Source organism: Corylus avellana, chromosome ca3, assembly GCF_901000735.1.
Source record: "Corylus avellana chromosome ca3, CavTom2PMs-1.0".
Classification (NCBI taxonomy): Eukaryota; Viridiplantae; Streptophyta; class Magnoliopsida; order Fagales; family Betulaceae; genus Corylus; species Corylus avellana.
The window spans coordinates 30,544,840-30,558,359 of record NC_081543.1 but is presented as its reverse complement, the minus strand read 5'-3'; the positions used below and the strand labels follow the sequence as shown (position 1 = coordinate 30,558,359).

At 39.6% G+C, this 13,520-nt stretch overlaps 1 protein-coding gene across 1 annotated transcript; it reads right to left on the bottom strand.

Annotated features, from left to right (window-relative positions):
* Window positions 1-6,492: 6,492 nt before the first annotated feature.
* Window positions 6,493-11,560, bottom strand: LOC132175044 (protein NLP6-like). Its single transcript, XM_059586849.1, has 5 exons — window positions 11,194-11,560; window positions 9,432-10,003; window positions 9,189-9,236; window positions 8,106-9,048; window positions 6,493-7,962 (listed from the first exon to the last, which is right to left on the bottom strand). The coding sequence occupies exons 1-5, from the start codon at window positions 11,489-11,491 to the stop codon at window positions 6,812-6,814; spliced, it is 3,012 nt and encodes a 1,003-aa protein (XP_059442832.1). The 5' UTR covers window positions 11,492-11,560; the 3' UTR covers window positions 6,493-6,811.
* Window positions 11,561-13,520: the final 1,960 nt, after the last annotated feature.

Here is a 13,520-nt window from a genome sequence, read left to right as displayed (position 1 = left end):
GAAGATCAATTCCAATCTCTACTAAAATATCTATCTAATTTATTCCTAAACAAGGACAGTAAAGGAAAGATACCCGACAAAGTCTACATTGGCTGAGGTGCAAGATTTCCAGCTACACCAAATTAATGAACCCAAGTGAGCTCAGAGCTTCTGTTTAGGCACACCCTGCAAGAAGAAAATGACTTGTAATCAGAATTTCAATCTTTTAATTGTGTGGGAAAGCAATCACTAAAGTCCTCTTGAAGTAGACGGCAAACTCACTAGGTGGAAAGCGCAGTATATTGAACAAATAATTATACAGATAACAGCTCAATCCTTTCAAAAGGGGAAAAAGGGTTAGATCGATTGTTAAAAATGGCCTCTCTTTCGCGAATTGCAGTTTTCTCCAAACCCAATCAATAGACATACAAATATCCCTTAATATCAAATCAACTAGCTCGGAAAATAGTCTAAAACGCATTATAATTTGGAAAGCACATATTTGTTGAAAAATGGAGTCAAATGAGTAAACTATGGTAGTATCTTCTAGAAGACGTCAAAGGAATAGTAAAAGTTGTTGCACCAACCAAGCCGTCGAATGAATAGTACATGGTTGTTGCACCAACCATTCCCACCAACCATTCTCACCAACCCTTCTATACCTATATAAGGAGCATCAAGCTTCATTGTTTCAAAATGCTAAGACAAGAAAAGTATAGAGAGAGAAAAAGAAAGAAAGGTTGAGAGAAAAAGGTATAGAGAGATAAGTCTAGTATTAGGCATATAAGAATTGCAGATCACAACATAGAAGAGTTGTGTGCAATCTCTCTCTGAAATATCTCTTGTAAAGTCTCCCCGTTATTTTCTACCAAAGTAGTGAAATCTCTGCAACTTGGTGGATGTAGGCAGTATTGGCCGAACCACGTATAAATTTCTTGTCTTGTGTATGTTTGTGCGTGTTTATAGTACTAATAAAAAATACACGTGTATGTTCTGTCTAGGAAAGATTGGATTTTAAGTGAGACCGGTGTGACTCCTCCAATCTTACCTGGGAACATACCGAGCTGTATCTTTGGTAAAATATTATTTACCGTACTTGTGTATTGTTGTTTTTCTTGACCGATTGGATCCCAAGATCCTGAAGAGGAATTAGTGGCGTCTAATTTCCTAACAATTGGTATCAAAGCTCGGTTCGTGTTCCGTTCGAGTGGGAGCAATAGCGTCAAGTTTATACAACAAGAAGGATGTCTCAAGAAACCCCCGAAACCACTCATGAAGTTGCTTCTTCAAGTGACAGTTCAAAGAAGTGGAGTCCAAATTATGGATCAGGCGGATCTATGAAAGTTGAAATAAAGCCATTTGATGAGAAGATCAATTTTGGCTTATGGCAAAGGCGGATGCGTGGCGTTCTTATTCAACAAAGGCTGCTAGTTGCCTTAGAAGAAAGACCGGAGGGCATGACTGACCCCGAGTGGTCAGATATCGATCAACGGGCAATCTCTACCATTGAGATGTATATCACAGATGATGTGTTAAATCATGTGATATCAGCAATCTCTGCCAAAGATATGTGGGACAAGCTAGAAGCCATATATCTGGGGAAATCCTTGTCAAATAAACTCTTCCTCAAGAAGAAACTCTTCAAGCTGGAGATGAAGGAAGGCGAGGACGTGATGAAGCATATCAACATCTTCAACGCTTTGATCAACGACTTGAACCGGATAGATGTTCAATTCAGTGAAGAAGATCGAGCCTTGTTATTGCTTGCATCATTTCCAGATTCATATGAGCATTTTGTCACCACGCTCATGTTTGGAAAGACAACTCTCAAGTTCAATGAGATTGTGCAAGACATCATCTCTCATGCGACCATGAAGAAGGCAGATGATAAGTCCACTTTCGGATCTGCTTTGAATGTGGAAAGTAGAGGCAGAAGTTCAAACAGAGGCAGCGGGCATGGAAGGTCGAGATCAAGGGCCGGCAGGTCAAAGTCAAGGTATCCAAGAAATTCCAACAGCCAGAGTAGCTCAAAAACTATTGAGTGTTGGAATTGTGGCAAGACGGGTCACTACAAAAATCAGTGTAAAGCTCCGAAAAAAGAGGCAACAAGCGACTCTGCAAACGTGGTGGCAGATGAAGCGCAAGAGGCCCTGATCCTCTCGGTTGATAGTCCCTTTGATTCTTGGGTGTTAGACTCAGGGGCTTCCTTTCATACAACAGCGATACGCGAAATCTTGGAAACTATGTTAGTGGAGATTTCGGGAAAGTGTATCTAGCTGATGGTACGGCGCTGGATGTTGTGGGCATGGGAAATGTTCGGATCAGAATACATGCCGATTCAGTATGGAAGTTGGAGAAAGTCAGACATGTTCCAGAACTGAAGAAGAATCTGATCTCTGTGGGACAACTTGATGATGAAGGGCATGGCATTCACTTCCACGAGGGTAAGTGGAAGGTCACATTTGGGGCTATGATGATAGCTCAAGGTGAAAAGACTGGTACCCTCTATATGACCACAGATATGAGGGATACTATTGCTATTGCGAATGCAAGTGCTGAAGCAGATCTGTGGCACCAAAGGCTAGGCCACATGAGTGAAAAAGGGCTCAAAGTTTTGCACTCATTGGGGAAGCTACCAAAGTTAAAGTCGATTAATATCGACTTCTGTGAAAATTGCATTTTTGGCAAACAGAAACGGGTGAGTTTCAAAACGGGTGGCAGAACCCTCAGAAATGAGAAGCTGGAGCTAGTTCACACAGATGTCTGGGGGCCAGCTGCAGTCTCGTCCATTGGCGGAAAGTCATACTTTGTGACTTTCATTGATGACCATTCCAGGAAGGTATGGGTTTATTTCTTGAGACAGAAATCGGAGGTGTACGAAGTATTCAAGAAATGGAAGGCCATGGTGGAGAACGAGACAGGCTTGAAGATCAAGAAGTTAAGATCTGACAACGGTGGAGAGTACGAGGACACCGAGTTCAAAACGTTCTGTTTCGAGAATGGGATCCGTTTGGAACGGACTGTTCCAAGAACCCCACAGCAGAATGGGGTGGCAGAAAGGATGAACTGAACATTGACAGAAAGAGCCAGAAGCATGCGCATTCAGTCAGGCTTACCCAAGCAGTTTTGGGCTGAAGCAATCAACACAGCAGCCTACCTCATTAATCGAGGACCATCAGTGCCGTTGGAGCAACGCATACCGGAGGAGGTATGGAGCGGAAAGAAGGTAAATCTTTCATGGTTAGAAGTTTTTGGTTGCATTGCTTATGTGCACATTAGTGACCATGTGAGGGGAAAGCTAGACCCTAAGTCACTAAAGTGCACCTTCATTGGATATGGAGGAGACGAGTTTGGTTATCGACTCTGGGATGACCAAAATAAGAAAATCATTCGAAGTAGAGATGTGGTTTTCAATGAGAAGGTGATGTACAAGGATAGAGGTGCTGCACAACCTACTAGTCCAGTACAAGATGATCATATGTATGTTGAGTTGGATGATCTTCCAGAAAGTAGTCCGGTGCAACAAGTTGGTGAGGATCCTCAGCCTGAAGAGCCTGAAGAACCTGCAGAACAACAAGCACCACAAGATCCAACTCCTACGCCTGCACCTAGAAGGTCAGCTCGTCCACATGTACCAAACAGGAAGTACATGAACTTTCTGTTATTAACAGATGGTGGAGAACCTGAATGCTATGATGAAGCATGTCAGGTAGAGGACTCGAGCAAGTGGGAGCTTGCAATGAAGGATGAGATGAAGTCTCTCATCTCTAACAAGACATGGGAGCTAGCTAAGTTACCCGTGGGAAAGAAGACTCTACACAACAAATGGGTATATAGAGTCAAAGAGGAACATGATGGTTCCAAGAGACACAAGGCAAGATTGGTGGTCAAAGGCTTTCAGCAGAAAGAAGGAATTGACTACACCGACATTTTCTCACCGGTTGTGAAACTGAATACCATTCGTTCAGTTCTCAGCATTGTTGCAGCAGAGGGGTTGCACCTAGAGCAGTTAGATGTGAAGACTGCTTTCCTCCATGGAGACCTAAAGGAGGAGATTTACATGCAACAACCGGAGGGTTTTCCAGTCAAAGGGAAAGAGAAACTTGTGTGCAAATTGACTAAAAGCTTGTACGGCCTGAAGCAAGCCCCAAGACAATGGTACAAGAAGTTCGATGGGTTTATGCAGAGGCATGGCTACAACAAGTGCAACGCTGACCATTGTTGTTACTTCAAGAGGTTTGAATCCAGTTACATTATTTTGTTACTATATGTCGATGACATGTTAGTAGCAGGTTCAGATATGGATGAAATCCAGAAGTTGAAGAAGCAACTATCGAGTGAGTTCGACATGAAGGATTTGGGCGCAGCGAAGCAAATTCTTGGGATGAGAATAAATAGGGACAAGCAAATGGGTACTTTGCAGTTGTCTCAAGAGGAGTACATTTGCCGTGTTCTGAAAAGGTTCAGCATGAGTAATGCTAAGCCAGTTTGCACACCCTTGGCTAGTCACTTTCGGCTATCCAAGGATCAGTCCCCCAAGACAGAAGAAGAGAAGGAATTCATGGCTAAGGTTCCATATGCCTCAGCCATTGGAAGTTTGATGTATGCCATGGTTTGCACGAGACCAGATATAGCTCATGTAGTGGGAGCTGTGAGCAGATTCATGTCAAAACCTGGGAAGCAACACTGGGTGGCAGTGAAGTGGATACTAAGGTATCTACGAGGTACAACTAACATAAGCCTATGTTTCAGAAATAGCGAGCTAAAACTACAAGGGTTTGTAGATGCAGACTTTGCTGGAGAGGTAGATCACAGGAGGAGCACTACCGGATATGTTTTCACAGTAGGTACTACTGCAGTGAGTTGGATTTCGCAGATACAGAAGGTTGTTGCTTTATCCACTACAGAGGCAGAGTACGTGGCTGTAACTGAAGCAAGCAAAGAGATGATTTGGTTACAGGGATTGTTGGCAGAAATGGGTTTCAGACAAGATAAGAATGTTTTGTACAGTGATAGCCAGAGTGCGATACACTTAGCAAAGAATTCAGCATTTCATTCAAGAACCAAGCACATTGGACTTCGGTATCATTTCGTCAGATCACTTCTAGAAGATGAGGTGTTGATATTTGAGAGAAGATCCAAGGCAGCAAGAATCCAGCTGACATGTTAACCAAAACAGTTACTATAGAGAAACTGAAGTTGTGCTCAACTTCAGTTGGTCTTCAAGCTTGAGGACAAGTGGACGAGTTGCAGAAGAGGGAATTGCGGAGATTGTTGAGATTCAAACTCATTAGACTCCAAGTGGGAGATTGTTGAAAAATGGAGTCAAATGAGTAAACTATGGTAGTATCTTCTAGAAGACGTCAAAGGAATAGTAAAAGTTGTTGCACCAACCAAGCCGTCGAATGAATAGTACATGGTTGTTGCACCAACCATTCCCACCAACCATTCTCACCAACCCTTCTATACCTATATAAGGAGCATCAAGCTTCATTGTTTCAAAATGCTAAGACAAGAAAAGTATAGAGAGAGAAAAAGAAAGAAAGGTTGAGAGAAAAAGGTATAGAGAGATAAGTCTAGTATTAGGCATATAAGAATTGCAGATCACAACATAGAAGAGTTGTGTGCAATCTCTCTCTGAAATATCTCTTGTAAAGTCTCCCCGTTATTTTCTCCCAAAGTAGTGAAATCTCTGCAACTCGGTGGATGTAGGCAGTATTGGCCGAACCACGTATAAATTTCTTGTCTTGTGTATGTTTGTGCGTGTTTATAGTACTAATCAAAAGTACACGTGTATGTTCTGTCGAGGAAAGATTGGATTTTAAGTGAGACCGGTGTGACTCCTCCAATCTTACCTGGGAAGATACCGAGCTGTATCTTTGGTAAAATATTATTTACCGTACTTGTGTATTGTTGTTTTTCTTGACCGATTGGATCCCAAGATCCTGAAGAGGAATTAGTGGCGTCTAATTTCCTAACAATATTTACCTAAATCACGGTAAGCATAAAATTAGAAGAAGGGAGAATGAGGCATAGACTAATTCAAGAGGAAGTAAAAACATTGAAGCTCAATGAGAGAGAAATAGTGAAACCTAAATCAAACCTGGAACATAGATACTGGACCTGGATATTTGATATTTGGTCCATCGATGTAAGTTTTTGTAGAGTTTAAAAGATGAGGGATTAGATTTTTATCATTTGTTGAGTATTATAAAAAGGCATTAGCAAAATACTCTGAACAAATTTTAAAACACTTATTTAGATTCGATTATGGCTTGCGTCGTGTGCATACAAAACACATAATGTAAGCTGTAATACCACATCTACAATTGAGGACACATGATACTCTAAACTTGCATTCTATCTTTTCTGCACAGATGACGCAAGCTGGAATGTTACAAGTATAATTGAGGAGCACACGACACAAGCTGAAGTGCAACATTTATAATTGGTGACATATGACACCATCAATCATAGGTTCTGTGCACACAGGACGCAAACTGAAATGCCATATCTATAATCGAGGACACATGACACTCTCACATTCCGTCCTACACATACAAATACAATGTCCTACACATACAAATACAATACTTAACTGTTGTGTCATATCTACATATAATTGAAGACACTTGATACTCCAAACTTCCGTCCTATACATACAAACAAAATTTTTTAGGTCTTATGACAGTAATCTAAGAAAGTGTTACTTCTTTAACTCAACGGAAAATTTCTTACAACTGGAAACCTAGATCAACAACTTATCCAGCACCCTAGCACTACAAGAATTGATATATCTCCAGACTCACTAATATGTACAAACTAGTCCTCACTACCCAGAGCTCTCGCAGGAGCTCCCCAGATTAGCAGTTAGATCATGAACCAATAGCCTGATGATATTGCTGGCCGTCGACGATCTTGAAATATCTATGCACTCCTGCAGGTCTGCATCGCAGGCTATTAATACCCACTCATTATCATCATCCAGATACTTGATATCAAATGTTCCCATCTCGAGTTTCAACCTCTTTGCCACTTCTTCTTTCAGCTCCAAAATACCTGAACTCAAAACGAGCCGAAACCTGATAATTATATCTTCTCTAAATGTTGCCTTTATCGTGACACTGTTCATCTCTTTTGTAGCTGTAACATGTGGCTTGGTGTGAGCAAGAGCAGCCATAGATTGGCTAGGAGCTATACTGGGACATGGAGGGTCAATCCAACAAAACTCTGCGGGGACCTGCTCATCCAACATAGCATCTGCTACAGAAGGACACAGATTTCTCAAATCTTTTGAACTTCCAGCATCCTCAACTAGCATTCCTCCAAATGTTTCTTGAGGTTCTGTCATCAAAAGAGCATCAGGTATTGAGTATGTAGCTGATATATTGAGTGCCCCTGGGGGTTGATATGCCAAATCCGGGGAGCCACCTACTTTATCACATTGCTCGTTGATGGTGGAGGAAATATATGGATGCTTTGCTGGTGTGCTTTCATTCGGGGGACTGCCTTGACATGAACCATGCGAAGTAGGGGTCCCAGCACTCTCTTCACATGAGCCGCTCCGAGTTTTGGACCGGTTTGAGCCTTTACCAACCTCTGGTGGAGAACTACTATGATCACAAATAAGGTTCTCTGGACTTAACTTTCTTCGTTCTTGCAATTGATCTTGCAGCCCAGACTGATCATTGTTTTTGAATGTTCTACCTGGGGCAGATTCATTCTTTTTCTGAGGTTCAGAGAGTTTAAGGGATGGTGATGTTTGTGGATAGTACCTATTCAAACTGGAAGGCTGTGAGTCAAGAGCAACAGGAAGAGGACTCGAGGCGAGAGAATTTAAACTAAATGCTCCTTCAGCACCTTGAACAGACTCGATTACACGCTTTAGCTTAGAGAGGGAACGGTTGACCTTGTTGATCTTGCGAGATGGCCATCGGGAGATCCCATGCTGGCGACAGATACGCTTCATTGTAGTAGGGCAAACTGTAAAGCAAGAACATTTCAAAGAACAATACATTTTAATTGCCATTGCAAATAAACATCCAGTTTTTTATGAACAAATCCAGCATCACCCACATCTATATAAGAAAAATTGCAAGCAACAATTTGTTAGTGTATAAGCATACCACCAAGGCTCTTTGCTGCATCCTTAAGACTACCAGCAAAATATTGTTGGAGAACTTCTAGACTAATTGATTTCTCAGTTTTTCCACGCTTTCTCTCTGGTATCTTTCTGATCTCCTTATTTTCTAAAGAAGAAAAGTGATCGACGCTTATGCCTCCATTATTTGCAATGGTGCCTTTATCATTTATGTCATCGAAGTGCGACATTAATTGCTGTTTTGATGATTCTAACTGCACCATATCTCCCTTAATCAGTAAGCCATAAGGCCTGGGTGGTGATTTCATAGATAACGGTATTTGTAAAGATTCAAATCTTGAATCAACACTCTCATTTATAGAAACTTGAATGATTTCGACAAATACTTCCTCTTCAAGTTCAATACCAGAAGCAACCTTAAGACTCTGGAAATGCTGCTTCATCGTTGCCAATATTGAGCCCAATAAAATCTGTTGTTCATAGAAGTCTGTAATACTTGGGGGCAGAAAAAATTCCAGAATGTAATCATCATCTCCGGTATGAGTGCTCCTTAAGCAGATGGCAAAACAGCTGGCTAAACCAAACATGCGAGCATAGTGTACTAAGGGGTACTCAGTTTTGCAGAATAGGGTAATGTTTTCACAGAAGCATAAGCTATGGGACGAAAATGCTCTCCCAGCAACCCCCTGATCCTTTTGCAAGTGATGCTCAACACAAGCCTCCCGGAAACCACACATGTGAGCATCTACAACATAGAGGGCCACATCAGTTGTGGACATGCAGACTTGTCCCATGCAACCACCATCAAAGCTAGTACAGCTCTTCTTGAGACCACCACCATGGGCCAGAACACTACGATGCCTGCATGGAACCCAAGTCTGAGCCAAAGGTAATTTGTGAGTTTCGCACACCACCGTCAATATTCCCAAAATTTCAGCCAGCGCATTCTGGCGACCTTCATTGCAAATCTGGTTAAAGCATTGCCAAGTATATACATCTGTGAGAAAAAAAGATAAAAAGAAAGAAGGAAAATGAAAGAAAAGCACCATATTTATCTTCTTGGTTCCCAAAAGACTCAAAGTTGGCTTGCATGATAGTTGCAGCTCACCTGTATGTTTGGATGACCCAATGTCTCGGAACTTTTCAGATTTACGGCCTGCAGGACAACCGAAATAGTGAATGAGGAATCTTGAAATGTTTGGAGTTACCAATATTTTCCAAGGTGAACAATCCCATAGGCAACAACATTTTCCATAAGAATCTCATAAAGAGTAGAATCATCATCTGGCAGTCACCAAATAAGAATGCAGCATGAAGTTTGACATGCACAGCAAGGGGAAAGGAGACCAACCTCAAGTGCTTTGCAGACTTTATCAACCTCAGGTGCATAGTTGATCTTCGGTGAAGTCATGATGAGCTCAAGTACACCAACACAGGACTGGCCAGAAGGCTCAAAGACAGGCAATGCCAAGCTTCCATGAACATTGTAATTCTGGGCATGATTACGACGTGGGTACTCTCTGCTGGAGTAATACTGCACATTTGGAGTCCATTCTGGCACCCTTTGCCGGAAAACACGGCCAGGAAGCCCAAGCACTTCTTCATTCTCCTCATCCACAGAAAAATTATACCCCAGAGAGATCATCCTAAACTGATGAAGTCCATTGCTATGTGGACCAAAAACAAAAGGTTGCCCTGAAGTTGTGAGCACATTCCGGCTCCCATTCTTTATGGGTGCCCAAACCTGAGCTAGAACATTGTTTTCCGTCAAATCTATGTAGTACCGAAGTGCTTGTGTCATCCTCTCCTTGATTACACAAGACCCATCTAAATCATCCAGGGGCTTGAGTCCCATAAGTGGAGATGGAACTCTTCTATTATTTCCATTATCCATTGGCCTTGCAGTTACTGGTTTGGGAGTACCTGCATATAGTGAAACTTCAAAGTCGGAACTCAAAGGAGTGAACTACTGAGTGAAGCCATAATATTACTGAGAAACTGCAAGTGCATAACTGTCGCATTTTTTTTACGGGCCATATAGACCGATCACCCATCGAATGGAATATACTAAAAACTATTATAGATGGTGATAAAGTCTCGGAGTTAAAGCTCGGGCTCAACAGGTTCAACAAACTTCATCCAATTCACTAATTCAAGTGCATGCAATTTTCGTTTTGGTTGTCCTGAAAATGAGTAGAAGAAAAGAAAATAAACTGGCCAATTAAGTTCATGCTCTTTGGTTCCTGATTCTTGGATCAATTTTATTGTTCGTTACTTTCTTATATTTTCATGCTTTAGGGTTCTATTTCCTCATTTCTAACTGTTTATAGGGATTTTTTTATAGGTTAGGGTCAATTTATGAATGTTATAATTTGGGAGTCAAGTTTTCTACTAATTATTCATATTTCAGCATAATTCTCTTTTACATTTCTCTTATTTTCTGGTACACCAGAGTTCTTTCGAGGTTTCAAGAAACCCCTCAAGGGCATCTACCCAAAGTAAGATTTAGTCATACTACACTTTTCGTTCTGCATCAATTCCTAAGAGAAGGGCCATATAACCATAATTCTCTCGGTTTAATCCTTCTATTTTTCTTTCATCTGGGATTATAGCGCTTCATTTTCTTCCCCTCATCTTTTTTTATTTTTTTATTTTTTATTATTTTTTAAATCAGTTTTAGCTTTTTTAGACGTGTAATCAAAGCAAGTGCTCAAAGCAAGTGTTCTTGAGTGTAAGACTATTAATTAATTGATTAAGTTCATTATTTTCTATGAATTTAACCTTAATTCATCATTTTCTATCAGTTTTACTTCTTTTTTTGATAAATTAAATGATTAAATTTACTATCTCTTTAAGCTTTCGAGAGATGATAATTTACAAGCAACCTAACAAAGCAATATCAGTTTAAGGTTTCGAACGGTAATCTATCATTTTCAGCAGCCAAACAAAACGAAAGCACCAAGAACCAAACTTTTCCACACAGTTTCAAACTTTCACCACATTATCTTCCATCCAAACAAAGCAAAAAAAAGAAAAAAAAAGAAAAAAAAAAAAAAAGAAAGAAATTCATAATCCAATCCAAGAAGTAATGACAATACAAATACGAAACTCACAGGAGAGCAATGGAGAGGAGTCCGGGGGAGCAGAGGCGGTATGCGCTGCGTCGTCGGTTCCATCTACGAACGCCCAGGGAGGAGAGAAGTGCTGGTCGGAGGGCGAGACGTAGAGCGGTGACATGGGGTTGTGGCTATTGTTGTCGGCGAGCAAGAGGATCTGATCCAACGACCAGGAGTCATCGAGAACATCGAAGTCCATGATTAACGCCTCTACTCTCTCCCCCTTTTCCTCTTCCACTTCCTCCTCCACCCCTACAGTTGGTCCCGTTGACTTCGGGTCCTCCAGTTCGGGCATTTCCACGGACTTTCTTTTCCAGGAATTTGCTTTCTGGGATTGTAAGTCCAATTTACAGTGTGTAATTCCATTTCCAACGGAATCCGACGGCTTGTGCTAGCCTCAATAGAGATAAAATAGTGGGGAATGGTACTATGTTGCACTTCCTACCCAACTAGGATTAGGCTCTCATGTGCTTGCAAGTTGTAATAAAATAATATTTTATCACGTAATAAAATAATAAGAAAAACAAAGTAAAAAGAAGACCAACTTAAAGATAGAACGGTGGAATAATATTATAAGTATTTCTTGTGGTATTCTTAAAATAATATAATTTTTAAAATTACCATTAAACTTATAACTAATTATTATTAAATTTTGATCAAATGATAATTTTAAAATTCACTTCATTATTCTTGAAGGGAACTGTCTACTAATGGTCAAAGCCATAAAATATCCAAATCTCTAACTTAGTGCTTTTACAGTCAATGGTTGGCGATATAAAAATTATGCTTAACTCTCACGGGAGTTGGATGGTATGCCATGTCAAGAGGGAAGCGAATTTTGCAGCACACAGATTGGCCAAGGTAACTACCAAAGCGGGTGCAAATTAAAATTTGCTTGGATGGAAGAGATTTCTCCATGTATTTTTGATATTGTCTCTTTAGAGTTTTTTGCGCTTTAATCTAGAGTGATGAGCTCTAGGTGTTATTTTTTTTTATCAATGATAATTGATCAGTAATTTTCTAAAAAAAATAAAATCAACTTCATCTTTAGAGTGACAAAAACAATTCATTAGAAAAAATTTTTATCGCTACCCATTCTCGATAGTTCAATGGAGAATGCATCTCATCCAAAAGTTTAAGGAGGTCGCCGGTGGAGCCCCGAAACCAAAGTGGACTAAATAAAAGAATCCCCAAATTTGTATGACATGTTAAATGCTATAATTAAAATAAATAAATAATAATAAAGAATAAACAAATGCTCGTGCCTCTAATGTGCATAGCTAATGTGATGTTTAATTAAAGCTAAACTTACTTTTCACTTATTAAATATTTGCTGATTCACCTTCAACTAAAATGCTGATCACCCACCATTTGTGTCTTACATGACAATAAGTTAACCAGTAAAAGAAAAATAAAAATAAAAATCACTGGATATGTAGATCTCTAAAGAAGACATTGTAGATCCTTAAATAAACAAATTTAGTTTGTAGAGTTATTAGGGAACATGTTCATATCTTCGTTTGGTGAAATAGAACCGAATCATTTTGTGGTCTAGATTTGATTTTACAGTATCTAACGGTATATATACATATTAATCACTAATTTTTTTTTTCTTAGTATTTTTACCATTAACATAAAGTCACTTAAATTTGTAAAAAAAATGCAGTTAATATAATTGTAACATGTTGTCTTAGACCTTTAATGATTGTCCTCAATGGATGGTAGTGATAGCGGTTTTGGGTGTTGTGGGTGCAATACAAATATGAACTTAAGCTAACCAATATTTCTTTATTGAGAGATGCAATTAGAATATCATTTTGCTTGCTTTTCTCTTTCAAGTTAGAAGTAGTCAAAGTGGTGCTATTATTATGATAATGGAAAGGAACCTACTTAAGATTTCTTTGATTATAGTATTAGTGGAAACTATCTGGATGTTGATTATGAAAATCGTATAATGAGATTCTTTATTTAATTGGGGATCAGAGTTGAGACTTTTAAACAAGTAATACAGTCGTTTACAATTGGATGGTCCCAATAATAAACACCTCTTTTTTTTCTTCTTATAAGATTGGACCATTAGTGATATTGACAAATTAATCTCATTTATTTAGTCTTGAGAATCTATGATTTTTTGGTTGAGTGATACGTTTTGTAACATATATGTGAGATTATGGTTGTTTAAGTTCCGTTGAGACATGATAATATAAGTTAACCATAACTTGATTAATGTAATTAAATGAATTCGACACTTCAACCATAATTCGCTAACTTCTATCGAGTTTGTGTCCGGTTTGCAAGTCTTGTAAAAAATTGCTAACATCAAA